Source organism: Oncorhynchus keta, chromosome 28, assembly GCF_023373465.1.
Source record: "Oncorhynchus keta strain PuntledgeMale-10-30-2019 chromosome 28, Oket_V2, whole genome shotgun sequence".
In the NCBI taxonomy this organism is placed as follows: domain Eukaryota; kingdom Metazoa; phylum Chordata; class Actinopteri; order Salmoniformes; family Salmonidae; genus Oncorhynchus; species Oncorhynchus keta.
Window position 1 is genome coordinate 19,402,576 of NC_068448.1, and position 26,365 is coordinate 19,428,940.

Below are 26,365 nucleotides of genomic sequence, written 5' to 3' on the forward strand. Positions count from 1 at the left end.
TATTAAACATACACACACAGTATATTAAACATACACACACACAGTATATTAAACATACATACACACATAGTATACTAAACATACACACACAGTATATTAAACACACACACACATAGTATATTAAACACACACACATAGTATATTAAACATACACACACAGTATATTAAACACACAAACATAGTATATTAAACATACACACACATAGTATATTAAACACACACACATAGTATATTAAACATACACACACACAATATATTAAACACACACACACACATAGTATATTAAACACACACACACACATAGTATATTAAACATACACACACACAGTATATTAAACACACACACACACATAGTATATTAAACATACACACACACAGTATATTAAACATACACACACACAGTATATTAAACACACACACACACATAGTATATTAAACATACACACACACAGTATATTAAACACACACACACAGTATATTAAACACACACACACAGTATATTAAACATACACACACACACAGTATATTAAACATACACACACACAGTATATTAAACATACACACACAGTATATTAAACATACACACATAGTATATTAAACATACACACATAGTATATTAAACATACACACATAGTATATTAAACACACACACACATAGTATATTAAACGTACACACACACATAGTATATTGAACATACACACATAGTATATTAAACATACACACACATAGTATATTAAACACATACACATAGTATATTAAACATACACACACACACACAGTATATTAAACATACACACACACACACAGTATATTAAACATACACACACAGTATATTAAACACACACACATAGTATATTAAACATACACACACAGTATATTAAACACACACACATAGTATATTAAACATACGCACACATAGTATATTAAACACACAAACATAGTTTATTAAACATACGCACACATAGTATATTAAACACACACACATAGTATATTAAACACACACACATAGTATATTAAACATACACACACAGTATATTAAACACACACACATAGTATATTAAACATACACACACATAGTATATTAAACACACACACATAGTATATTAAACACACACACATAGTATATTAAACACACACACATAGTATATTAAACACACACACATAGTATATTAAACACACACACATAGTATATTAAACACACACACATAGTATATTAAACACACACACATAGTATATTAAACATACACACACATAGTATATTAAACACACACACATAGTATATTAAACACACACACATAGTATATTAAACATACACACACATAGTATATTAAACACACACACATAGTATATTAAACATACACACACAGTATATTAAACATACACACATAGTATATTAAACATACACACACATAGTATATTAAACATACACACACAGTATATTAAACATACACACACACAGTATATTAAACATACACACACACACAGTATATTAAACATACACACACACAGTATATTAAACATACACACACACAGTATATTAAACATACACACACACAGTATATTAAACATACACACACACAGTATATTAAACATACACACACACAGTATATTAAACATACACACACACACATAGTATATTAAACATACACACACATAGTATATTAAACATACACACACAGTATATTAAACATACACACACAGTATATTAAACATACACACACAGTATATTAAACATACACACACATAGTATATTAAACATACACACACAGTATATTAAACACACACACACACAGTATATTAAACATACACACACACACAGTATATTAAACATACACACACACAGTATATTAAACATACACACACACAGTATATTAAACATACACACACACAGTATATTAAACATACACACACACATAGTATATTAAACATACACACACACACATAGTATATTAAACACACACACACACATAGTATATTAAACATACACACACACAGTATATTAAACATACACACATAGTATATTAAACATACACACACAGTATATTAAACACACAAACATAGTATATTAAACATACACACACATAGTATATTAAACACACACACATAGTATATTAAACACACACACATAGTATATTAAACACACACACACACACAGTATATTAAACATACACACACACACACACACACACACAGTATATTAAACACACACACATAGTATATTAAACATACACACACACACACACACACACACACACACAGTATATTAAACACACACACATAGTATATTAAACATACACACACATAGTATATTAAACACACACATAGTATATTAAACATACACACACATAGTATATTAAACATACACACACAGTATATTAAACATACACACACACACACACACACAGTATATTAAACACACACACATAGTATATTAAACATACACAAACAGTATATTAAACATACACACACACACACACACAGTATATTAAACACACACACACAGTATATTAAACATACACACATAGTATATTAAACATACACACACATAGTATATTAAACATACACACACAGTATATTAAACACACACACACACACACACACACACACACACACACACACACACACACACACACACACACACACACACACACACACACACACACACACACACACACACACACACACACACAGTATATTAAACACACACATAGTATATTAAACATACACACACAGTATATTAAACATACACACACACACACAGTATATTAAACACACACACACAGTATATTAAACATACACACACAGTATATTAAACATACACACATAGTATATTAAACATACACACATAGTATATTAAACATACACACATAGTATATTAAACACACACACACATAGTATATTAAACGTACACACACACATAGTATATTGAACATACACACATAGTATATTAAACATACACACATAGTATATTAAACACACACACATAGTATATTAAACATACACACACACATAGTATATTAAACATACATACACACATAGTATATTAAACATACATACACACATAGTATATTAAACATACACACATAGTATATTAAACACACACACACATAGTATATTAAACATACACACACACATAGTATATTAAACATACACACACAGTATATTAAACACACACACACACAGTATATTAAACATACATACACACATAGTATACTAAACATACACACACAGTATATTAAACACACACACACAGTATATTAAACATACACACACACACACACACACAGTATATTAAACATACACACATAGTATATTAAACATACACACACACATAGTATATTAAACATACATACACACATAGTATATTAAACATACACACATAGTATATTAAACATACACACATAGTATATTAAACATACACACATAGTATATTAAACATACACACACACACACACACAGTATATTAAACACACACACATAGTATATTAAACATACACACACACACACACACAGTATATTAAACACACACACATAGTATATTAAACATACACACACACACACACACACACACACACACACACACACACACACACACACACACACACACACACAGTATATTAAACACACACACATAGTATATTAAACATACACACACACACACACACAGTATATTAAAACACACACACACATAGTATATTAAACACACACACACACACACACACACACACACACACACACACACACACACACACACACACACACACACACACACACACACACACACACACACACACACACACACACACACACACACAGTATATTAAACACACACACACACAGTATATTAAACACACACACACACAATATATTAAACACACACACACACAATATATTAAACACACACACACACAGTATATTAAAAACACACACACACACACACACACACACACACACACACACACACACACACACACAGTATATTAAACACACACACATAGTATATTAAACATACACACACACACACACACACACACACACACACAGTTCGATTCAGTTAAATAAACCCATACAGCACACAGACACAGTGTGCATAGACACACCCACCCAGACACCCAGACACCCCGACATGGAGGACAGTGAAGAGTGAAGTTCTGGGGGCTTGAACTCAATAAGTGAGAAGACTGGTAGAAATAATTGCAGTGGATTCTTGCAGAACCTTTTGACAGCCAGAGCCCAGTTACACTGCCGTGTCTTTGACCTGTTTCTCTCAGCTGAATGAACAACCACAAGTGCAAAAATAATGGAGTTTACAGGTCAAACGTTATGGAAAATAAATCACAGACACTCTGACACACAGAGACAGAAAAGAGAGACAGGAGGAGATGGTGTGCGTCTGTGTGTGTGTGTTTGTCAGTGTCTGTTTCAGTGTGTGTTTCTGTGTTGTTATGTGTGTACTTGGACAGACTGATTGAGGTACCATGACTTTGTACTGGCCCGTGAGGTTGGGGGGCTCACACAGCAGCTGGGTCTCAGACACAGTGACTGAGCAGGGGGTCTCCCCAATCAGTACAGTGTAGTTGAGCTTCACCCCCCCTGAGGCCGGGGGCACCAGGTTTTTGCCCTGTGGGGGGAGAGGAGGGGGATAAGGAGGGAGAAACATAGCAAAGCTCAACTAAGGTAATATGAAGCCCTTCAAAAATAATCATTGGTTGTTATGGTGCAGTAATGATGACACACACCTAAACCCTCTCTTGGTTTCTACAAGCTAGGTCTAGTCCAGGTCTAGTCCGGGTTGCTATCTAAGTGCTGTCCTTTACAGAGCTTTATCCATCCATTTGATTGATTACAATCTCAGTAAGCTCCCATACCTTGAGAATGATGGGCGAGCCAGGCTTCTGCTCCAGGACCCCATTGGTGCTGAGAGGTTCAAAGTATGGGTTGGGGTAGTAGAGGAAGTTGGTGTTGTTATAGACTAGCAGAGTCTGGACGTTGTTGAAGATAAAGCCAAACTCATCAGCATGTTTGACAGTGTCCAGGCCTGGATGGTACTCTGCCACCAGGGACGGAGCAACGCAACTCATACTGGTGCTATTCAGAACCTTACACATCTGCGAGAGGGAGAGAGGGAGAGAGGGGAGAGAGAGAGAGAGAGAGAGAGAGAGGGGGGGGGAGAGAGGGGGAGAGAGAATGGGGGAGAGAGAGAGAGGGGAGAGAGAGAGAGAGAGTGGGGAGAGAAGGGGGAGAGAGAGAGAGGAAGGAGAGAGAGAGGGGGAGAGAGAGCGAGAGAGGGGGAGAAAGGGGGAGACAGAGAGACAGAGAGGGGAAGAGAGAGAGAGAGAGAGACAGAGAGGGGAAGGAGAGAGAGAGGGGGAGAGAGAAGGGGGGAGAGAGAAAGATAGAGAGAGAGGGGAGAGAGAAGGGGGGAGAGAGAGAGAGAGAGAGAGAGAGAGAGAGAGAGAGAGAGAGAGAGAGAGAGAGAGAGAGAGAGACACACACATTAGCTCTTGAGATGCTTTGTTCACCAAAAGATGGAACCAGGCTACTGAAGGGATCCACACTAGCCAGCCATCATGCTCTAATAATCTAAGCCCTCCAATATGAGACATGAGACATGAGCAAGTCAAGCGGGATGAGGTGAGACAGACCGCCTGGCTTTACTCTTTTCATTCTAAAAGCTGAACGAGTATATTCACACCATATAGCCTGTCAACCACCTACTGTAATACCATGTAAAGTTGAGAGTTTATTGAATGTTACACTTAATACAATAGCACACACTGGGGGAAAGGGAAGGAGATAGGGGGAGAGAGAGAGAGAGAGAGTGGTGAGAGAGAGAGTGGTGAGAGAGAGAGTGGTGAAGAGAGAGAGAGTCTCAAGCTAAGACAGCCTCAAGCTAAGACATGTAAGAGGACAGGGGGGCATATCCCCCAATCACTTGCTCATATATCCAATCTGGCAGGTTGAGGTGAAGTCATGGCTTCTTGAATGATATTCATTTCCACATGTATGCCCAGGAGCAGATATTTTCCATCTGTATGCCCAGGAGCAGATATTTTCCATCTGTATGCCCAGGAGCAGATATTTTCCATCTGTATGCCCAGGAGCAGATATTTTCCATCTGTATGCCCAGGAGCAGATATTTTCCATCTGTATGCCCAGGAGCAGATATTTTCCATCTGTATGCCCAGGAGCAGATATTTTCCATCTGTATGCCCAGGAACAGATATTGTCCATCTGTATGCCCAGGAGCAGATATTCTCCATCTGTATGCCCAGGAGCAGATATTTTCCATCTGTATGCCCAGGAGCAGATATTTTCCATCTGTATGCCCAGGAGCAGACATGTTCCATCTGTATGCCCAGGAGCAGACATTTTCCATCTGTATGCCCAGGAGCAGACATTTTCCATCTGTAGTTACCACAACCATGCTCTTTGAGGTAGAACTACAGAGTACAAGAGTATTCCCATTCTTCCCCATGCAGGAAGGAATCATAGGATGCATTATTAAGTGGCTAGCTGTATGGTAACTTAGTCTTTGGGCTGGTCCTGCTGGAGGCCCGTGGAGGACTGGGTTGGGTTCAGCAGGAAGTCGGCTCTGCTACTGGGTTAAACGAAACACAGTTCCCACATTACAGCTGTCGCCATGTGTGCTGCTGCGGCTGGACTCGATGTCTGTATAATAGCCCACATTACAAGGTCTCAACACTCCCTCTACTCCCGTAGAGTAGTAACATTGTACATCTACAGTCTAAGTTTGAATGAGAGAGAGAGAGAGAGAGAGAGAGAGAGAGAGAGAGAGAGAGAGAGAGAGAGAGAGAGAGAGAGAGAGAGAGAGAGAGAGAGAGAGAGAGAGAGAGAGAGACCAGTGAAGAACAAACACCATTGTAAATACAACCCATATTTATGCTTATTCATTTTATCTTGTGTCCTTTAACTATTTGTACATTGTATATATATATATAATATGACATTTGTAATGTCTTTACTGTTTTTAAACTTCTGTATGTGTAATGTTTACTGGTTTACTGTTAATTTTTGTTGTTTTTCACTTTATATATTCACTTTGTATGTTGTCTACCTCACTTGCTTTGGCAATGTTAACACATGTTTCCCATGCCAATAAAGCCCTTGAATTGAATTGAATTGAGAGAGGAAGGAGAGAGAGAGAGGGGAAGGAGAGAGAGAGAGGGGAAAGAGAGAGAGAGGGGAAGGAGAGAGAGAGAGAGAGAGAGAGAGAGAGAGAGAGAGAGAGAGAGAGAGAGAGAGAGAGGGGGGTAGAGAGAGTGGAAGGAGAGAGAGAGAGAGAGAGGGGGAAGAAGAGAGAGAGAGAGAGAGAGAGAGAGAGAGAGAGAGAGAGGGGAAGGAGAGAGAGAGAGAGAGAGAGAGAGGGGGAAGAAGAGGGAGAGAGAGAGAGAGAGAGAGAGAGAGAGAGAGAGAGGGGAAGGAGAGAGAGAGAGAGAGAGAGAGAGAGAGAGAGAGAGAGAGAGAGAGAGAGAGAGAGAGGGGAAGGAGAGAGAGAGAGAGACACGCACATTAGCTCTGCTGACACATTTTCTCCAAGAATCTTCTACAGTAATCCTATTATATATTACAGAGAAAGCTTAGAATAGATGACAGTTATAGAACAAATACTGAAAAACCTCATGTATACACTGTTCTTATCGTGTGCTATTATTATCAAAAGCTGCTTGTGAATGTATGTACTTATTAACTTAAAACATTCTGGCCAATAAGTCCCTTATTAACTGCAAATAAACACTAATTCACTGTCATAGTTTTGAGCAAATAAGCTTTTTTATAGCTACGAATACACTTGATTTCTCTCACACATTGAGACAGTAAAAAGCTACGGTTCCATGTTGCTGTAGTCTCCATGTTTTAACAGTGGTGTGTTACAGAGAGAAACAGACGCCACCACAGCATCCCACTCTGCCTGTCTGTCTCTGTCTTGGTTGGAACACAACAGAACATGCATTTGCAAGTCAACTGCAGTACAGTATGGCTCCCACTACCATCTGTTCAGAGCTGGGCTAGATAGCTGGAAAGATGCTGCATGTTGTCAACACACTCCTTCAATACTCAGTGTGTTTGGGGCGGTGAGAAATCATGTCTCCCTCTCCCTGAATCCTGTCTTCTGAGAAAGGCTGTCATATAAGAGTCAGCAATGACTTGGATGTGATTTAATGTGATGTATGTAGATCTAAAGAGACCAGTCAGAATAAGACACTGAGCTTAGTGCCTATAAGGTTAGTGGTCAGGGTAGTGAAGGGGGAAATACTGGCTATGTCAGGGTAGTGAAGGGGGAAATACTGGCTATGTCAGAGTAGTGAAGGGGGAAATACTGGCTATGTCAGGGTAGTGAAGGGAGAAATACTGGCTATGTCAGAGTAGTGAAGGGGGAAATAAATACTGGCTATGTCAGGGTAGTGAAGGGGGAAATACTGGCTATGTCAGGGTAGTGCAGGGGGAAATACTGGCTATGTCTGGGTAGTGAAGGGGGAAATACTGGCTATGTCAGGGTAGTGAAGGGGGAAATACTGGCTATGTCTGGGTAGTGAAGGGGGAAATACTGGCTATGTCTGGGTAGTGAAGGGGGAAATACTGGCTATGTCTGGGTAGTGAAGGGGGAAATACTGGCTATGTCTGGGTAGTGAAGGGGGAAATACTGGCTATGTCAGGGTAGTGAAGGGGGAAATACTGGCTATGTCTGGGTAGTGAAGGGGGAAATACTGGCTATGTCTGGGTAGTGAAGGGGGAAATACTGGCTATGTCAGGGTAGTGAAGGGTGAAATACTGGCTATGTCTGGGTAGTGCAGGGGAAATACTGGCTATGTCTGGGTAGTGAAGGGGGAAATACTGGCTATGTCTGGGTAGTGAAGGGAGAAATACTGGCTATGTCTGGGTAGTGAAGGGGGAAATACTGGCTATGTCAGGGTAGTGAAGGGGGAAATACTGGCTATGTCAGGGTAGTGAAGGGGGAAATACTGGCTATGTCATGGTAGTGAAGGGGGAAATACTGGCTATGTCATGGTAGTGAAGGGGGAAATACTGGCTATGTCAGGGTAGTGAAGGGGGAAATACTGGCTATGTCAGGGTAGTGAAGGGGGAAATACTGGCTATGTCAGGGTAGTGAAGGGGGAAATACTGGCTATGTCTGGGTAGTGAAGGGGGAAATACTGGCTATGTCAGGGTAGTGCAGGGGGAAATACTGGCTATGTCAGGGTAGTGCAGGGGGAAATACTGGCTATGTCTGGGTAGTGAAGGGGGAAATACTGGCTATGTCTGGGTAGTGAAGGGAGAAATACTGGCTATGTCAGAGTAGTGAAGGGGGAAATACTGGCTATGTCAGGGTAGTGAAGGGGGGAATACTGGCTATGTCAGGGTAGTGAAGGGGGAAATACTGGCTATGTCAGGGTAGTGAAGGGGGAATACTGGCTATGTCAGGGTAGTGAAGGGGGGAATACTGGCTATGTCAGAGTAGTGAAGGGGGAAATACTGGCTATGTCAGGGTAGTGAAGGGGGGAATACTGGCTATGTCTGGGTAGTGAAGGGAGAAATACTGGCTATGTCAGGGTAGTGCAGGGGGAAATACTGGCTATGTCAGAGTAGTGAAGGGGGGAATACTGGCTATGTCAGGGTAGTGCAGGGGGAAATACTGGCTATGTCAGAGTAGTGAAGGGGGGGATACTGGCTATGTCAGGGTAGTGAAGGGGGAAATACTGGCTATGTCAGGGTAGTGAAGGGAGAAATACTGGCTATGTCAGGGTAGTGCAGGGGGAAATATTGGCTATGTCAGGGTAGTGCAGGGGGAAATACTGGCTATGTCAGAGTAGTGAAGGGGGGAATACTGGCTATGTCAGGGTAGTGCAGGGGGAAATACTGGCTATGTCAGAGTAGTGAAGGGGGGAGTACTGGCTATGTCAGGGTAGTGCAGGGGGAAATACTGGCTATGTCAGGGTAGTGAAGGGGGAAATACTGGCTATGTCAGGGTAGTGAAGGGGGAAATACTGGCTATGTCAGAGTAGTGAAGGGGGAAATACTGGCTATGTCAGGGTAGTGAAGGGGGAAATACTGGCTATGTCAGGGTAGTGAAGGGGGAAATACTGGCTATGTCAGGGTAGTGAAGGGGAATACTGGCTATGTCAGGGTAGTGAAGGGGGAAATACTGGCTATGTCAGGGTAGTGAAGGGGGAAATACTGGCTATGTCAGAGTAGTGAAGGGGGAAATACTGGCTATGTCAGGGTAGTGAAGGGGGAAATACTGGCTATGTCAGGGTAGTGCAGGGGAAATACTGGCTATGTCAGGGTAGTGAAGGGGGAATACTGGCTATGTCAGGGTAGTGAAGGGGGAATACTGGCTATGTCAGAGTAGTGAAGGGGAAATACTGGCTATGTCAGGGTAGTGAAGGGGGAAATACTGGCTATGTCAGAGTAGTGAAGGGGGAATACTGGCTATGTCAGGGTAGTGAAGGGGGAATACTGGCTATGTCAGGGTAGTGAAGGGGGAAATACTGTCTATGTCAGGGTAGTGAAGGGGGAATACTGGCTATGTCAGGGTAGTGAAGGGGGAATACTGGCTATGTCAGGGTAGTGAAGGGGGAATACTGGCTATGTCAGGGTAGTGCAGGGGAAATACTGGCTATGATCAGAGTAGTGAAGGGGGAAATACTGGCTATGTCAGAGTAGTGAAGGGGGGAATACTGGCTATGTCAGGGTAGTGAAGGGAGAAATACTGGCTATGTCAGGGTAGTGAAGGGGGGAATACTGGCTGTGTCAGGGTAGTGAAGGGAGAAATACTGTCTGTCGGAGTAGTGAAGGGGGAAATACTGGCTATGTCATGGTAGTGAAGGGAGAAATACTGCCTATGTCTGGGTATTGAAGGGAGAAATACTGGCTATGTCAGGGTAGTGAAGGGAGAAATACTGCCTATGTCTGGGTAGTGAAGGGAGAAATACTGCCTATGTCTGGGTAGTGAAGGGAGAAATACTGGCTATGTCAGGGTAGTGAAGGGGGAAATACTGGCTATGTCATGGTAGTGAAGGGAGAAATACTGGCTATGTCTGGGTAGTGAAGGGGGAAATACTGGCTATGTCATGGTAGTGAAGGGAGAAATACTGCCTATGTCTGGGTAGTGAAGGGAGAAATACTGGCTATGTCAGGGTAGTGAAGGGAGAAATACTGGCTATGTCAGGGTAGTGAAGGGGGAAATACTGGCTATGTCATGGTAGTGAAGGGAGAAATACTGCCTATGTCTGGGTAGTGAAGGGAGAAATACTGGCTATGTCAGGGTAGTGAAGGGAGAAATACTGCCTTTGTTTTGGTAGTGAAGGGAGAAATACTGGCTATGTCAGGGTAGTGAAGGGGAAATACTGGCTATGTCTGGGTAGTGAAGGGAGAAATACTGGCTATGTCTGGGTAGTGAAGGAGAAATACTGGCTATGTCTGGGTAGTGAAGGGAGAAATACTGGCTATGTCAGAGTAGTGAAGGGGAAATACTGGTTATGTCAGGGTAGTGAAGGGGGAAATACTGGCTATGTCAGGGTAGTGCAGGGGAAATACTGGCTATGTCAGGGTAGTGAAGGGGGAATACTGGCTATGTCAGGGTAGTGAAGGGGGAATACTGGCTATGTCAGAGTAGTGAAGGGGGAATACTGGATATGTCAGGGTAGTGCAGGGGGAAATACTGGCTATGTCAGGGTAGTGAAGGGGGAATACTGGCTATGTCAGAGTAGTGAAGGGGGAATACTGGATATGTCAGGGTAGTGCAGGGGGAAATACTGGCTATGTCAGAGTAGTGAAGGGAGAAATACTGGCTATGTCAGGGTAGTGAAGGGGGAATACTGGCTATGTCAGAGTAGTGAAGGGGGAATACTGGCTATGTCAGGGTAGTGAAGGGGGAATACTGGCTATGTCAGAGTAGTGAAGGGGGAATACTGGCTATGTCAGGGTAGTGAAGGGGGGAATACTGGCTATGTCAGGGTAGTAAAGGGGGAAATACTGGCTATGTCAGGGTAGTGCAGGGGGAAATACTGGCTATGTCAGGGTAGTGAAGGGGGGAATACTGGCTATGTCAGGGTAGTGAAGGGGGGAATACTGGCTATGTCAGAGTAGTGAAGGGGGAATACTGGCTATGTCAGGGTAGTGAAGGGGGAAATACTGGCTATGTCAGAGTAGTGAAGGGGGAATACTGGCTATGTCAGGGTAGTGAAGGGGGAATACTGGCTATGTCAGGGTAGTGAAGGGGGAAATACTGTCTATGTCAGGGTAGTGAGGGGGAATACTGGCTATGTCAGGGTAGTGAAGGGGGAATACTGGCTATGTCAGGGTAGTGAAGGGGGAATACTGGCTATGTCAGGGTAGTGCAGGGGAAATACTGGCTATGTCAGAGTAGTGAAGGGGAAATACTGGCTATGTCAGAGTAGTGAAGGGGGAATACTGGCTATGTCAGGGTAGTGAAGGGAGAAATACTGGCTATGTCAGGGTAGTGAAGGGGGAATACTGGCTGTGTCAGGGTAGTGAAGGGAGAAATACTGTCTGTCGGAGTAGTGAAGGGGAAATACTGGCTATGTCATGGTAGTGAAGGAGAAATACTGCCTATGTCTGGGTATTGAAGGGAGAAATACTGGCTATGTCAGGGTAGTGAAGGGAGAAATACTGGCTATGTCTGGGTAGTGAAGGGGGAAATACTGGCTATGTCAGGGTAGTGAAGGGAGAAATACTGGCTATGTCAGGGTAGTGAAGGGAGAAATACTGGCTATGTCTGGGTAGTGAAGGGAGAAATACTGTCTGTCGGAGTAGTGAAGGGGAAATACTGGCTATGTCATGGTAGTGAAGGGAGAAATACTGCCTATGTCTGGGTATTGAAGGGAGAAATACTGGCTATGTCAGGGTAGTGAAGGGAGAAATACTGGCTATGTCAGGGTAGTGAAGGGGAAATACTGGCTATGTCATGGTAGTGAAGGGAGAAATACTGCCTATGTCTGGGTAGTGAAGGGAGAAATACTGGCTATGTCAGGGTAGTGAAGGGAGAAATACTGCCTTTGTTTTGGTAGTGAAGGGAGAAATACTGGCTATGTCAGGGTAGTGAAGGGGGAAATACTGGCTATGTCTGGGTAGTGAAGGGAGAAATACTGGCTATGTCTGGGTAGTGAAGGGAGAAATACTGGCTATGTCTGGGTAGTGAAGGGAGAAATACTGGCTATGTCAGAGTAGTGAAGGGGGAAATACTGGCTATGTCAGGGTAGTGAAGGGGAAATACTGGCTATGTCAGGGTAGTGCAGGGGAAATACTGGCTATGTCAGGGTAGTGAAGGGGGAATACTGGCTATGTCTGGGTAGTGAAGGGGGAATACTGGATATGTCAGGGTAGTGCAGGGGGAAATACTGGCTATGTCAGAGTAGTGAAGGGGGAATACTGGCTATGTCAGAGTAGTGAAGGGGGAATACTGGCTATGTCAGAGTAGTGAAGGGGGAATACTGGATATGTCAGGGTAGTGCAGGGGGAAATACTGGCTATGTCAGGGTAGTGAAGGGGGAATACTGGCTATGTCAGAGTAGTGAAGGGGGAATACTGGATATGTCAGGGTAGTGCAGGGGGAAATACTGGCTATGTCAGGGTAGTGAAGGGGGAATACTGGCTATGTCAGAGTAGTGAAGGGGGAATACTGGATATGTCAGGGTAGTGCAGGGGAAATACTGGCTATGTCAGAGTAGTGAAGGGAGAAATACTGGCTATGTCAGGGTAGTGAAGGGGGAATACTGGCTATGTCAGAGTAGTGAAGGGGGAATACTGGCTATGTCAGGGTAGTGAAGGGGGAATACTGGCTATGTCAGAGTAGTGAAGGGGGAATACTGGCTATGTCAGGGTAGTGAAGGGGAAATACTGGCTATGTCAGAGTAGTGAAGGGGGAATACTGGCTATGTAAGAGTAGTGAAGGGGGCAATACTGGCTATGTCAGGGTAGTGAAGGGGGAAATACTGTCTATGTCAGGGTAGTGAAGGGGGGAATACTGGCTATGTCAGGGTAGTGAAGGGGGGAATACTGGCTATGTCAGGGTAGTAAAGGGGGGAATACTGGCTATGTCAGGGTAGTGCAGGGGGAAATACTGGCTATGTCAGAGTAGTGAAGGGGGAAATACTGGCTATGTTAGAGTAGTGAAGGGGGGAATACTGGCTATATCAGGGTAGTGAAGGGGGAAATACTGGCTATGTCAGGGTAGTGCAGGGGGAAATACTGGCTATGTCAGAGTAGTGAAGGGGGGAATACTGGCTATGTCAGGGTAGTGAAGGGAGAAATACTGGCTATGTCAGGGTAGTGAAGGGGGAATACTGGCTGTGTCAGGGTAGTGAAGGGAGAAATACTGTCTGTCGGAGTAGTGAAGGGGGAAATACTGGCTATGTCATGGTAGTGAAGGGAGAAATACTGCCTATGTCTGGGTATTGAAGGGAGAAATACTGGCTATGTCATGGTAGTGAAGGGAGAAATACTGCCTATGTCAGGGTAGTGAAGGGAGAAATACTGGCTATGTCATGGTAGTGAAGGGAGAAATACTGCCTATGTCTGGGTAGTGAAGGGAGAAATACTGGCTATGTCAGGGTAGTGAAGGGAGAAATACTGGCTATGTCTGGGTAGTGAAGGGGGAAATACTGGCTATGTCAGGGTAGTGAAGGGAGAAATACTGGCTATGTCAGGGTAGTGAAGGGGGAAATACTGGCTATGTCTGGGTAGTGAAGGGAGAAATACTGGCTATGTCTGGGTAGTGAAGGGAGAAATACTGGCTATGTCTGGGTAGTGAAGGGAGAAATACTGCCTATGTCTGGGTAGTGAAGGGAGAAATACTGCCTATGTCAGGGTAGTGAAGGGAGAAATACTGCCTATGTCATGGTAGTGAAGGGAGAAATACTGGCTATGTCATGGTAGTGAAGGGAGAAATACTGCCTATGTCTGGGTAGTGAAGGGAGAAATACTGGCTATGTCAGGGTAGTGAAGGGAGAAATACTGGCTATGTCAGGGTAGTGAAGGGAGAAATACTGCCTATGTCAGGGTAGTGAAGGGAGAAATACTGGCTATGTCATGGTAGTGAAGGGAGAAATACTGGCTATGTCTGGGTAGTGAAGGGGGAAATACTGGCTATGTCAGGGTAGTGAAGGGGAAATACTGGCTATGTCTGGGTAGTGAAGGGAGAAATACTGGCTATGTCTGGGTAGTGAAGGGAGAAATACTGGCTATGTCGGAGTAGTGAAGGGAGAAATACTGTCTATGTCGGAGTAGTGAAGGGAGAAATACTGACTATGTCTTGGTAGTGAAGGGAGAAATACTGACTATGTCTGGGTAGTGAAGGGAGAAATACTGTCTATGTCGGAGTAGTGAAGGGAGAAATACTGGCTACGTCAGGGTAGTGAAGGGAGAAATACTGACTATGTCTGGGTAGTGAAGGGAGAAATACTGGCTATGTCAGGGTAGTGAAGGGGGAATACTGGCTATGTCAGGGTAGTGAAGGGGGAAATACTGCCTATGTCTGGGTAGTGAAGGGGGAAATACTGGCTATGTCTGGGTAGTGAAGGGGAAATACTGGCTATGTCAGAGTAGTGAAGGGAGAAATACTGACTATGTCTGGGTAGTGAAGGGAGAAATACTGACTATGTCTGGGTAGTGAAGGGAGAAATACTGTCTATGTCGGAGTAGTGAAGGGAGAAATACTGGCTATGTCAGGGTAGTGAAGGGAGAAATACTGCCTACGTCTGGGTAGTGAAGGGGGAAATACTGGCTACGTCTGGGTAGTGAAGGGAGAAATACTGGCTATGTCTGGGTAGTGAAGGGAGAAATACTGGCTATGTCTGGGTAGTGAAGGGAGAAATACTGGCTATGTCATGGTAGTGAAGGGGGAAATACTGGCTATGTCTGGGTAGTGAAGGGAGAAATACTGCCTATGTCTGGGTAGTGACGGGGAAATACTGGCTATGTCTGGGTAGTGACGGGGAAATACTGGCTATGTCAGGGTAGTGAAGGGGGAATACTGGCTATGTCAGGGTAGTGCAGGGGGAAATACTGGCTATGTCAGAGTAGTGAAGGGGGAAATACTGGCTATGTTAGAGTAGTGAAGGGGGAATACTGGCTATATCAGGGTAGTGAAGGGGGAAATACTGGCTATGTCAGGGTAGTGCAGGGGAAATACTGGCTATGTCAGAGTAGTGAAGGGGGAATACTGGCTATGTCAGGGTAGTGAAGGGAGAAATACTGGCTATGTCAGAGTAGTGAAGGGGAAATACTGGCTATGTCAGGGTAGTGAAGGGGGAATACTGGCTGTGTCAGGGTAGTGAAGGGAGAAATACTGTCTGTCGGAGTAGTGAAGGGGAAATACTGGCTATGTCATGGTAGTGAAGGGAGAAATACTGCCTATGTCTGGGTATTGAAGGGAGAAATACTGGCTATGTCAGGGTAGTGAAGGGGGAATACTGGCTATGTCAGGGTAGTGAAGGGGGAATACTGGCTATGTCATGGTAGTGAAGGGAGAAATACTGCCTATGTCAGGGTAGTGAAGGGAGAAATACTGGCTATGTCATGGTAGTGAAGGGAGAAATACTGCCTATGTCTGGGTAGTGAAGGGAGAAATACTGGCTATGTCAGGGTAGTGAAGGAGAAATACTGCCTATGTCTGGGTAGTGAAGGGAGAAATATTGGCTATGTCAGGGTAGTGAAGGGGAAATACTGGCTATGTCTGGGTAGTGAAGGGAGAAATACTGGCTATGTCTGGGTAGTGAAGGGAGAAATACTGTCTGTCGGAGTAGTGAAGGGGAAATACTGGCTATGTCATGGTAGTGAAGGGAGAAATACTGCCTATGTCTGGGTATTGAAGGGAGAAATACTGGCTATGTCATGGTAGTGAAGGGAGAAATACTGCCTATGTCAGGGTAGTGAAGGGAGAAATACTGGCTATGTCATGGTAGTGAAGGGAGAAATACTGCCTATGTCTGGGTAGTGAAGGAGAAATACTGGCTATGTCTGGGTAGTGAAGGGAGAAATACTGCCTATGTCTGGGTAGTGAAGGGGGAAATACTGGCTATGTCAGGGTAGTGAAGGGAGAAATATTGGCTATGTCAGGGTAGTGAAGGGGGAAATACTGGCTATGTCTGGGTAGTGAAGGGAGAAATACTGGCTATGTCTGGGTAGTGAAGGGAGAAATACTGGCTATGTCATGGTAGTGAAGGGAGAAATACTGCCTATGTCAGGGTAGTGAAGGGAGAAATACTGCCTATGTCAGGGTAGTGAAGGGAGAAATACTGGCTATGTCATGGTAGTGAAGGGAGAAATACTGGCTATGTCATGGTAGTGAAGGGAGAAATACTGCCTATGTCTGGGTAGTGAAGGGAGAAATACTGCCTATGTCAGGGTAGTGAAGGGGGAAATACTGCCTATGTCAGGGTAGTGAAGGGAGAAATACTGCCTATGTCTGGGTAGTGAAGGGAGAAATACTGGCTATGTCAGGGTAGTGCAGGGGGAAATACTGGCTATGTCATGGTAGTGACGGGGGAAATACTGGCTATGTGAGAGTAGTGAAGGGGGAAATACTGGCTATGTCTGGGTAGTGAAGGGAGAAATACTGGCTATGTCAGGGTAGTGAAGGGAGAAATACTGGCTATGTCAGAGTAGTGAAGGGAGAAATACTGTCTATGTCGGAGTAGTGAAGGGAGAAATACTGGCTATGTCATGGTAGTGAAGGGAGAAATACTGGCTATGTCAGGGTAGTGAAGGGAGAAATACTGCCTATGTCTGGGTAGTGAAGGGGAAATACTGGCTATGTCTGGGTAGTGACGGGGAAATACTGGCTATGTCAGGGTAGTGAAGGGGAAATACTGGCTATGTCAGGGTAGTGAAGGGGGAATACTGGCTATGTCAGGGTAGTGAAGGGGAAATACTGCCTATGTCTGGGTAGTGAAGGGGGAAATACTGGCTATGTCTGGGTAGTGAAGGGGGAAATACTGGCTATGTCTGGGTAGTGAAGGGAGAAACAATGGCTATGTCTGGGTAGTGAAGGGGAAATACTGGCTATGTCTGGGTAGTGAAGGGAGAAATACTGGCTATGTCTGGGTAGTGAAGGAGAAATACTGGCTATGTCAGGGTAGTGAAGGGAGAAATACTGCCTATGTCTGGGTAGTGAAGGGGAAATACTGGCTACGTCTGGGTAGTGAAGGAGAAATACTGGCTATGTCTGGGTAGTGAAGGAGAAATACTGGCTATGTCTGGGTAGTGAAGGGAGAAATACTGGCTATGTCAGGGTAGTGAAGGGGAAATACTGGCTATGTCTGGGTAGTGAAGGGAGAAATACTGCCTATGTCTGGGTAGTGACGGGGGAAATACTGGCTATGTCTGGGTAGTGACGGGGAAATACTGGCTATGTCAGGGTAGTGAAGGGGGAATACTGGCTATGTCAGGGTAGTGCAGGGGAAATACTGGCTATGTCAGAGTAGTGAAGGGGGAAATACTGTCTATGTTAGAGTAGTGAAGGGGGAATACTGGCTATATCAGGGTAGTGAAGGGGAAATACTGGCTATGTCAGGGTAGTGCAGGGGGAAATACTGGCTATGTCAGAGTAGTGAAGGGGGAATACTGGCTATGTCAGGGTAGTGAAGGGAGAAATACTGGCTATGTCAGAGTAGTGAAGGGGAAATACTGGCTATGTCAGGGTAGTGAAGGGGAATACTGGCTGTGTCAGGGTAGTGAAGGAGAAATACTGTCTGTCGGAGTAGTGAAGGGGGAAATACTGGCTATGTCATGGTAGTGAAGGGAGAAATACTGCCTATGTCTGGGTATTGAAGGGAGAAATACTGGCTATGTCAGGGTAGTGAAGGGGGAATACTGGCTATGTCAGGGTAGTGAAGGGGGAATACTGGCTATGTCATGGTAGTGAAGGGAGAAATACTGCCTATGTCAGGGTAGTGAAGGGAGAAATACTGGCTATGTCATGGTAGTGAAGGGAGAAATACTGCCTATGTCTGGGTAGTGAAGGGAGAAATACTGGCTATGTCAGGGTAGTGAAGGAGAAATACTGCCTATGTCTGGGTAGTGAAGGGAGAAATACTGGCTATGTCAGGGTAGTGAAGGGGGAAATACTGGCTATGTCTGGGTAGTGAAGGGAGAAATACTGGCTATGTCTGGGTAGTGAAGGGAGAAATACTGGCTATGTCAGGGTAGTGAAGGGAGAAATACTGGCTATGTCTGGGTAGTGAAGGGGGAAATACTGGCTATGTCTGGGTAGTGAAGGGAGAAATACTGGCTATGTCTGGGTAGTGAAGGGAGAAATACTGGCTATGTCAGGGTAGTGAAGGGAGAAATACTGGCTATGTCTGGGTAGTGAAGGGAGAAATACTGGCTATGTCTGGGTAGTGAAGGGAGAAATACTGGCTATGTCAGGGTAGTGAAGGGGGAAATACTGGCTATGTCTGGGTAGTGAAGGGAGAAATACTGGCTATGTCAGGGTAGTGAAGGGAGAAATACTGGCTATGTCAGGGTAGTGAAGGGAGAAATACTGGCTATGTCAGGGTAGTGAAGGGGGAAATACTGGCTATGTCAGGGTAGTGAAGGGGGAAATACTGGCTATGTCTGGGTAGTGAAGGGAGAAATACTGGCTATGTCTGGGTAGTGAAGGGAGAAATACTGGCTATGTCAGGGTAGTGAAGGGGAAATACTGGCTATGTCTGGGTAGTGAAGGGGGAAATACTGGCTATGTCAGAGTAGTGAAGGGGGAAATACTGGCTATGTCAGGGTAGTGAAGGGGGAAATACTGGCTATGTCAGGGTAGTGAAGGGGGAAATACTGGCTATGTCAGGGTAGTGAAGGGGGAAATACTGGCTATGTCAGGGTAGTGAAGGGGGAAATACTGGCTATGTCAGGGTAGTGAAGGGGGAAATACTGGCTATGTCAGGGTAGTGAAGGGGGAAATACTGGCTATGTCAGGGTAGTGAAGGGGGAAATACTGGCTATGTCAGGGTAGTGAAGGGGGAAATACTGGCTATGTCTGGGTAGTGAAGGGAGAAATACTGGCTATGTCTGGGTAGTGAAGGGAGAAATACTGGCTATGTCTGGGTAGTGAAGGGGGAAATACTGGCTATGTCTGGGTAGTGAAGGGAGAAATACTGGCTATGTCTGGGTAGTGAAGGGGGAAATACTGGCTATGTCTGGGTAGTGAAGGGAGAAATACTGGCTATGTCTGGGTAGTGAAGGGGGAAATACTGGCTATGTCTGGGTAGTGAAGGGAGAAATACTGCCTATGTCTGGGTAGTGACGGGGGAAATACTGGCTATGTCTGGGTAGTGACGGGGGAAATACTGGCTATGTCAGGGTAGTGAAGGGGGAAATACTGGCTATGTCAGGGTAGTGAAGGGGGAATACTGGCTATGTCAGGGTAGTGAAGGGGGAAATACTGGCTATGTCAGGGTAGTGAAGGGAGAAATACTGGCTATGTCTGGGTAGTGAAGGGAGAAATACTGCCTATGTCTGGGTAGTGAAGGGGGAAATACTGGCTATGTCTGGGTAGTGAAGGGGGGAATACTGGCTATGTCTGGGTAGTGACGGGGGAAATACTGGCTATGTCAGGGTAGTGAAGGGGGAAATACTGGCTATGTCTGGGTAGTGACGGGGGAAATACTGGCTATGTCTGGGTAGTGACGGGGGAAATACTGGCTATGTCTGGGTAGTGACGGGGAAATACTGGCTATGTCTGGGTAGTGACGGGGGAAATACTGGCTATGTCTGGGTAGTGACGGGGGAAATACTGGCTATGTCAGGGTAGTGAAGGGTGAAAAGCCTCAGGTATTCTACTCCAACCAGACTAGTACGCATTTAAATGAATTATGAAACATCAGCAAATATTGTTCCTTAGCTATCAGTCCAATGAGTCCTATCAGTCCTATCGGTCCTGTCAATACTTAGTATTGATCCCTTTCATCATCCAGTATACAGTTGCTCTCGGACAACAGCTATGAAATCATTTGAATCTTTCTTCCTGACAGGCACTGGATGGGGATGGATGGGGATGGAGTAGTACGTTGTACAGCAGCTGTGACGTTCACAGTCTAGGCCCCCTGGTTGAATTCATTAGCAGAATCTACTGCAATCTGCAGCAGCCCACTCAGCCCAGGCACCCTGCGCCAGGTCTCTGACTTGGAGAGAGGGAGGCAGTAGAGGAAATGGGCTTCAGGGGTCATGAGTACAAGAGAGGAGGAGAGAGAGGAGACAGCTCTGTTAGGTCAAGGGTCAAAGATTATGTGAGCAATATTCTGGCCAATGACTGATATTAGTAGCTGATATCAATCTTACCCCACATCCATTTCCTTCCATGTCCTGTTTGTTTCCACCAGCTGTTCATTCTGACAATATGGCTCTGATATTAGTCGTATGGATGGATGGATGGAGAGTTGAGAGAGGAGGAGATGGATGGTGCAGACGCAGTGGATGAGGAGAAAATAACCTGACAATACTGGAAGACGTAGGAGAGGTTATTAACCAAGCCTTTATCATGATGTAATGGAGAGGGAGCAGGATGTATCTATAGTGGAGTCACCATATATTCCTTCATTCTATCTGAGTGTTCATTATACACTGAGTGGACAAAACATTAGGAACACCGTCCTAATATTGAGTTGCACTCCCTTTTACCCTCACAACAGCCTCAATTCGTCAGGGCATGGAAAGCGTTCCACACGGATGCTGGCCCATGTTGACTCCAATGTTTTCCACAGTTGTGTCAATCTGGTTGAATGTCCTTTGGGTGGTGGACCATTCTTGATACACACACGAAAATGTTGAGCGTGAAAAACCCAGCGTTGCAGTTCTTGACAAACTCAAACCGGTGTGCCTGGCACCTACAACCATACCCTGTTCAAATACACTTAGATATGCTGTCTTGCTCATTCACCCTCTGAATGGCACACACACAATCCATGTCTCAACTGTCTCAAAGTTTCAAAATCCTTATTTGACCCGTCTCCTCCCATTCATCTACATGGATTGAAGTGGCATCAATAAGGAATAATAACTTTCAACTGGATTCACCTGGTCAATCTGTCATAGAAAGAGCAATTGTTACGTTCCCCAGTTCCCCAGTGTTGTTTTGGGTTTGTATGTGTTTGTATGTGTGTATTTCAGGAAATGGCTTCCTGGATTCTAAGCAGCCGATTGATCGGCCCCATCGACGATTGGAGCTCTGACCCCTCCCTCTTGTCAGGGGAAACAGCTGTTTTCATTTACCAACTCCTTCTCCGGCCAGATAAAAGCCAGTGTTCCTTTATCAGGAGAGAGAGCTTCTGTGATGTCCTGTGTTGGTTGTTGCTCAGTTTGGTTGAAATAATTTTTGTAGCTGCTACTTCTGAGGTATGTGTGCGCCAAAAGGAGTCAGTGTTTTGGATTAGTGAAATTGTTCACTGTAAGTTAGTAATCATTCAGTTTCATTTGTTCCCAGGGGAGGAAGTGGAAGGCATCTTGGGAGTGCTTAGGCAAGAGGCCTGCGGGCATACATAACCCGTAGTATTTACTGTCTATGCACGCTAGTTAAGACCTGGGCGGACCCCACCTGTATTTTGGTTAGGGTGCTAAAAGGGTAGGTAGGTAGTAGAGGGTAGGTAGTAGGTAGGTAGGTAGAAGGTAGGTAGGTAGGTAGAGGGTAGGTAGGTAGAAGGTAGGCAGGCAGGCAGGTTGGTCGGCAGGCAGGCAGGCAGGCAGGCAGGCAGGCACGCAGCAGGCAGGCAGGCAGGCAGGCAGGCAGGCAGGCAGGCAGGCAGGTGGGCAGGCAGGCAGGCAGGCAGGCAGGTGGGCAGGCAGGCAGGCAGGCAGGCAGGCAGGCAGGCAGGCAGGCAGGTGGGAGGGGTGGGCAGGTAGGGCAGGCAGGTGGGTGGGCAGGCAGGGGTAGGCAGGCAGGCAGGGGTAGGCAGGTGGGAGAGGGCAGGTAGGCAGATAGGCAGAGGGTAGGCAGGCAGATAGGTAGAGGGCAGGCAGGGCAGGTAGAGGGTAGGCAGGTAGGCAGAGGGTAGGCAGGCAGGTAGGCAGGTGGGTAGGCAGGCAGGAGGGTGGGTGGCAGGCAGGCAGGCAGGCAGAGGGCAGGCAGGCAGGTAGGCAGGCAGGCAGGCAGGCAGGCAGGCAGGCAGGCAGGCAGGCAGGCAGAAGGCAGGGAGGCAGGCAGGCAGGCAGGCAGGCAGAAGGCAGGCAGAGGGTGGGCAGGCAGGCAGGCAGGCAGGCAGGCAGGCAGGCAGGCAGGCAGGCAGGCAGGCAGAGGGCAGGCGGGCAGGCAGGCAGAGGGCAGGCAGGCAGGCAGAGGGCAGGCAGAGGGCAGGTAGGTGGGCAGGCAGGCAGGTGGGTGGGGCAGGCAGGCAGGTAGGCAGGCAGGTAGGCAGGCAGGCAGGCAGAGGGCAGGCGGGCAGGCAGGCAGAGGGCAGGCAGGCAGGCAGAGGGCAGGCAGTGGGGCAGGCAGGCAGACAGGCAGGGGCAGGCAGGCAGGCAGGCAGGCAGGCAGGCAGGCAGGCAGGCAGGCAGAGGGCAGGCAGTGGGTGGGTGGGCAGGCAGGCAGGCAGGCAGGCAGGCAGGCAGGCAGGCAGAAGGCAGGTGGGCAGGCAGGCAGGGCAGGCAGGCAGGCAGGCAGGCAGGCAGGCAGGCAGGTGGGTGGGTGGGGTGGGTAGGCAGGTGGGCAGGCAGGCAGAAGGCAGGCAGGCAGGCAGGCAGGCAGGCAGGCAGGCAGGCAGGCAGGCAGGCAGGCAGGCAGGCAGGGGCAGGCAGGGCAGGTAGGCAGGCAGGCAGGCAGGCAGGCAGGCAGGCAGGCAGGCAGGCAGGTGGGCAGTGGGCAGGCAGGCAGGCAGGCAGGCAGGCAGGCAGGCAGGCAGGCAGGCAGGCAGAAGGTGGGCAGGCAGGCAGGCAGGCAGAAGGTGGGTAGGCAGGTGGGTGGGCAGAGGGTAGGCAGGCAGGTGGGCAGGCAGGCAGGCAGGCAGAAGGTGGGCAGGCAGGTAGGTGGGCAGGGGCAGGCAGGCAGGCAGGCAGGTAGGTAGGTAGGTAGGTAGGTAGGTAGGTAGGTAGAGGGTAGGCAGGTAAGGTAGGAGAGGGGTCTAACTTTTACTTTCTTTGCTTGGGTTCCGTCCAGACCCTTCTCCCCACCTTACTGTGTTAAGGAAATAAATTCCCTGTAAACGGTAATATTCTCTGCCTCTGTCACGCTTACCCGCACCTACAATCACATACCTCTTTCACTCCATGGGGAGTTGAGTGTAGCAGGGTGTTGCATTCCCTCCTCCAAGAGGCATACGTAACAGCAATTCATGACATATTTTGTACACTCAGCGTATGCCTCTTGGGGGTGACGTACCATTTCCTAGGAGGACAAAGTTCTAAAGAGAGCTGTCTGATTGCATAAGGACTGTAGGTGCTATACTGCTCTATAGACCTAGAGAGGACTTTGTCTTTCTCTTTTAATCAGCTCAAAATGCTGCTGATTGTTTCCACTTCTGACAATCAAGGTTGCGTCCCAAATGGCACCCTATTTGCCTATATAGTGCACTACTTTTGACTAGGACCCATACTAGTGCACTTTGGGAAGCAGGCCCTACTGTATCTATTTCATTATGACATCACATCAGACATCTTAATGGGCCAGAATGTGGCAGGGGAAATTCTTTAAGAGAAGATAGCAGAAAATTAGGTTCTGTGAGAGGAAAAATACACCTTTTGCTTTAATCAGAGCCAATGATTAATGTTTCAGTTGTGAACCGGTGACAGGTATAGAGCGTGTCACGAAAAACAGTGTCTCCCTTTCTGTGCCTTCTTCTTTGTGAAGAATCTTGTGCAGGTGACAAGAGGGAAGGGGGGAGGGAGGGAGATTGAGAGGCAATTTAGTGGGAGGCAGATGACACTTTGAAGGCTGACTTGACAGGCCCGCTCTGGGCTGGGCCCTGATTGCACGGCTGCTGCTGCGCTGTTTGCCTTTCCCCTGTGACAAAGACGAGAGGAAGGGATGAAGAGATCCATAATTGTAACCTAGGCAGTTAATAAAAATTCACACAGCGGCTTCTTCTCTTCTCCTCCTTCTGGAGCAAGGAAATCAAAGAGGAGCCGAGTGTCTGTGAGAGGCACTCTGTATGTGTGTGTGGCGAAGTGAGACTGCACTTTAAAAGAGAACGCCGCTGAGCGTTCAAAGCTTTCTGCTTTCACCTGAGTGACACAGCAGACAGCACCCACACACAAGTCAAATACTATTTCAGCTCAGAGGCTTACAAGAATTCTTACTGATCTGAGCCAGTTCTTTTCGTGTGAATAAAGCAGTGAGTCTGTCTTTCATTAGATCCAAAATGACTGTGTTTCTTCTGGGTTTCTTCATATAAAAGGGTCTTATGGAGAAACTGTCCATTACATGAAGACATGTAGTAGAACAAAAGCCTAGGGAAGGGTTTGCAAACTGGCGGCCCGTGGGCTGAATTTGGCACGCAGGTGATTTTATTTGGCCCTCCAAGTTTTCTGACCAACAAAATATATATATTCTTTTTTGTTACTGTTGGACATAAAATACTGTAAAAACACCAGCAAATCAGCTCCAAGTGATTTACAATTTTACTAAGTATTTCTACACATAATAGAGATACATGTGATCATATACAAATGTAAGCAAGGTTTAAAATGATTGTTTTAGTCAAATATTATAGGTTTGGGCTTCTTGCGGTCAAGAAAAAATGTCCCTAACCTAGAGCACAGTTCTGATGTTGGGTACTGAAGCAATCATGAAGAAACACAGGCCCCTCAGAACCACTTATGTGAACTAGTCTGTCTGAGTGGGGGAGGGTTGTGGATGCAGAAGGTATGGAGACACTACTTTGGAACAAATATGTTCAGAGATTCTCTAAAAAGATCCTCTGAGACCCAAAAAGCAAGATTCTAGTGAGGTGTGAGACGGAAGTCATTATATAACGAGACCATTAAAGAGATACTCGAGAACGTGGTCATGATGGTGGTGTTGTATGCATGTATCATTTCTGTGACTGTACAGATGCATCTGCCTAAAGGTTGTGCTGTGTTTGAGTTGGTACTATAAATGACTTTATGATACGCTGCATTTCCTGGCATGAAGCAATTGTTCCACAATACCTGTTTTCCCTCCCTCCCTCTACTCTGCCCTCCCCACCTTCACCCTGACCACCCACCCACCCGACCACAGCTTTGGGACAATACCATTCCCTTAATTAAACATGTACCCAGAGGACTAGAGCATAAATGCAATTTGTAACGATTCCCCCGCCTGCCCGGCCTTGATTATACAGAGAGGGGCTCTTTATGCTGAACAAAGCCTTTTGACAGCACTTAATCTTCCATTAGAACCCACTAGGAACAGAACAGCCC

General features: G+C 45.8%; 1 protein-coding gene across 1 annotated transcript in view; it reads right to left on the reverse strand.

Moving 5' to 3' along the window:
- LOC118374386 (plexin-A2-like) overlaps nucleotides 1-26,365 on the reverse strand; it is a 321,358-nt gene that overhangs the window by 71,103 nt on the left and 223,890 nt on the right. Inside the window, exons 16-17 of the mRNA XM_052484209.1 lie at nucleotides 4,870-5,109; nucleotides 4,479-4,622 (exon numbers count right to left, since the gene is read on the reverse strand). Of these exons, the coding sequence (XP_052340169.1) occupies nucleotides 4,479-4,622; nucleotides 4,870-5,109 (384 nt within the window). The remainder of the gene's footprint in view (nucleotides 1-4,478; nucleotides 4,623-4,869; nucleotides 5,110-26,365) is intronic.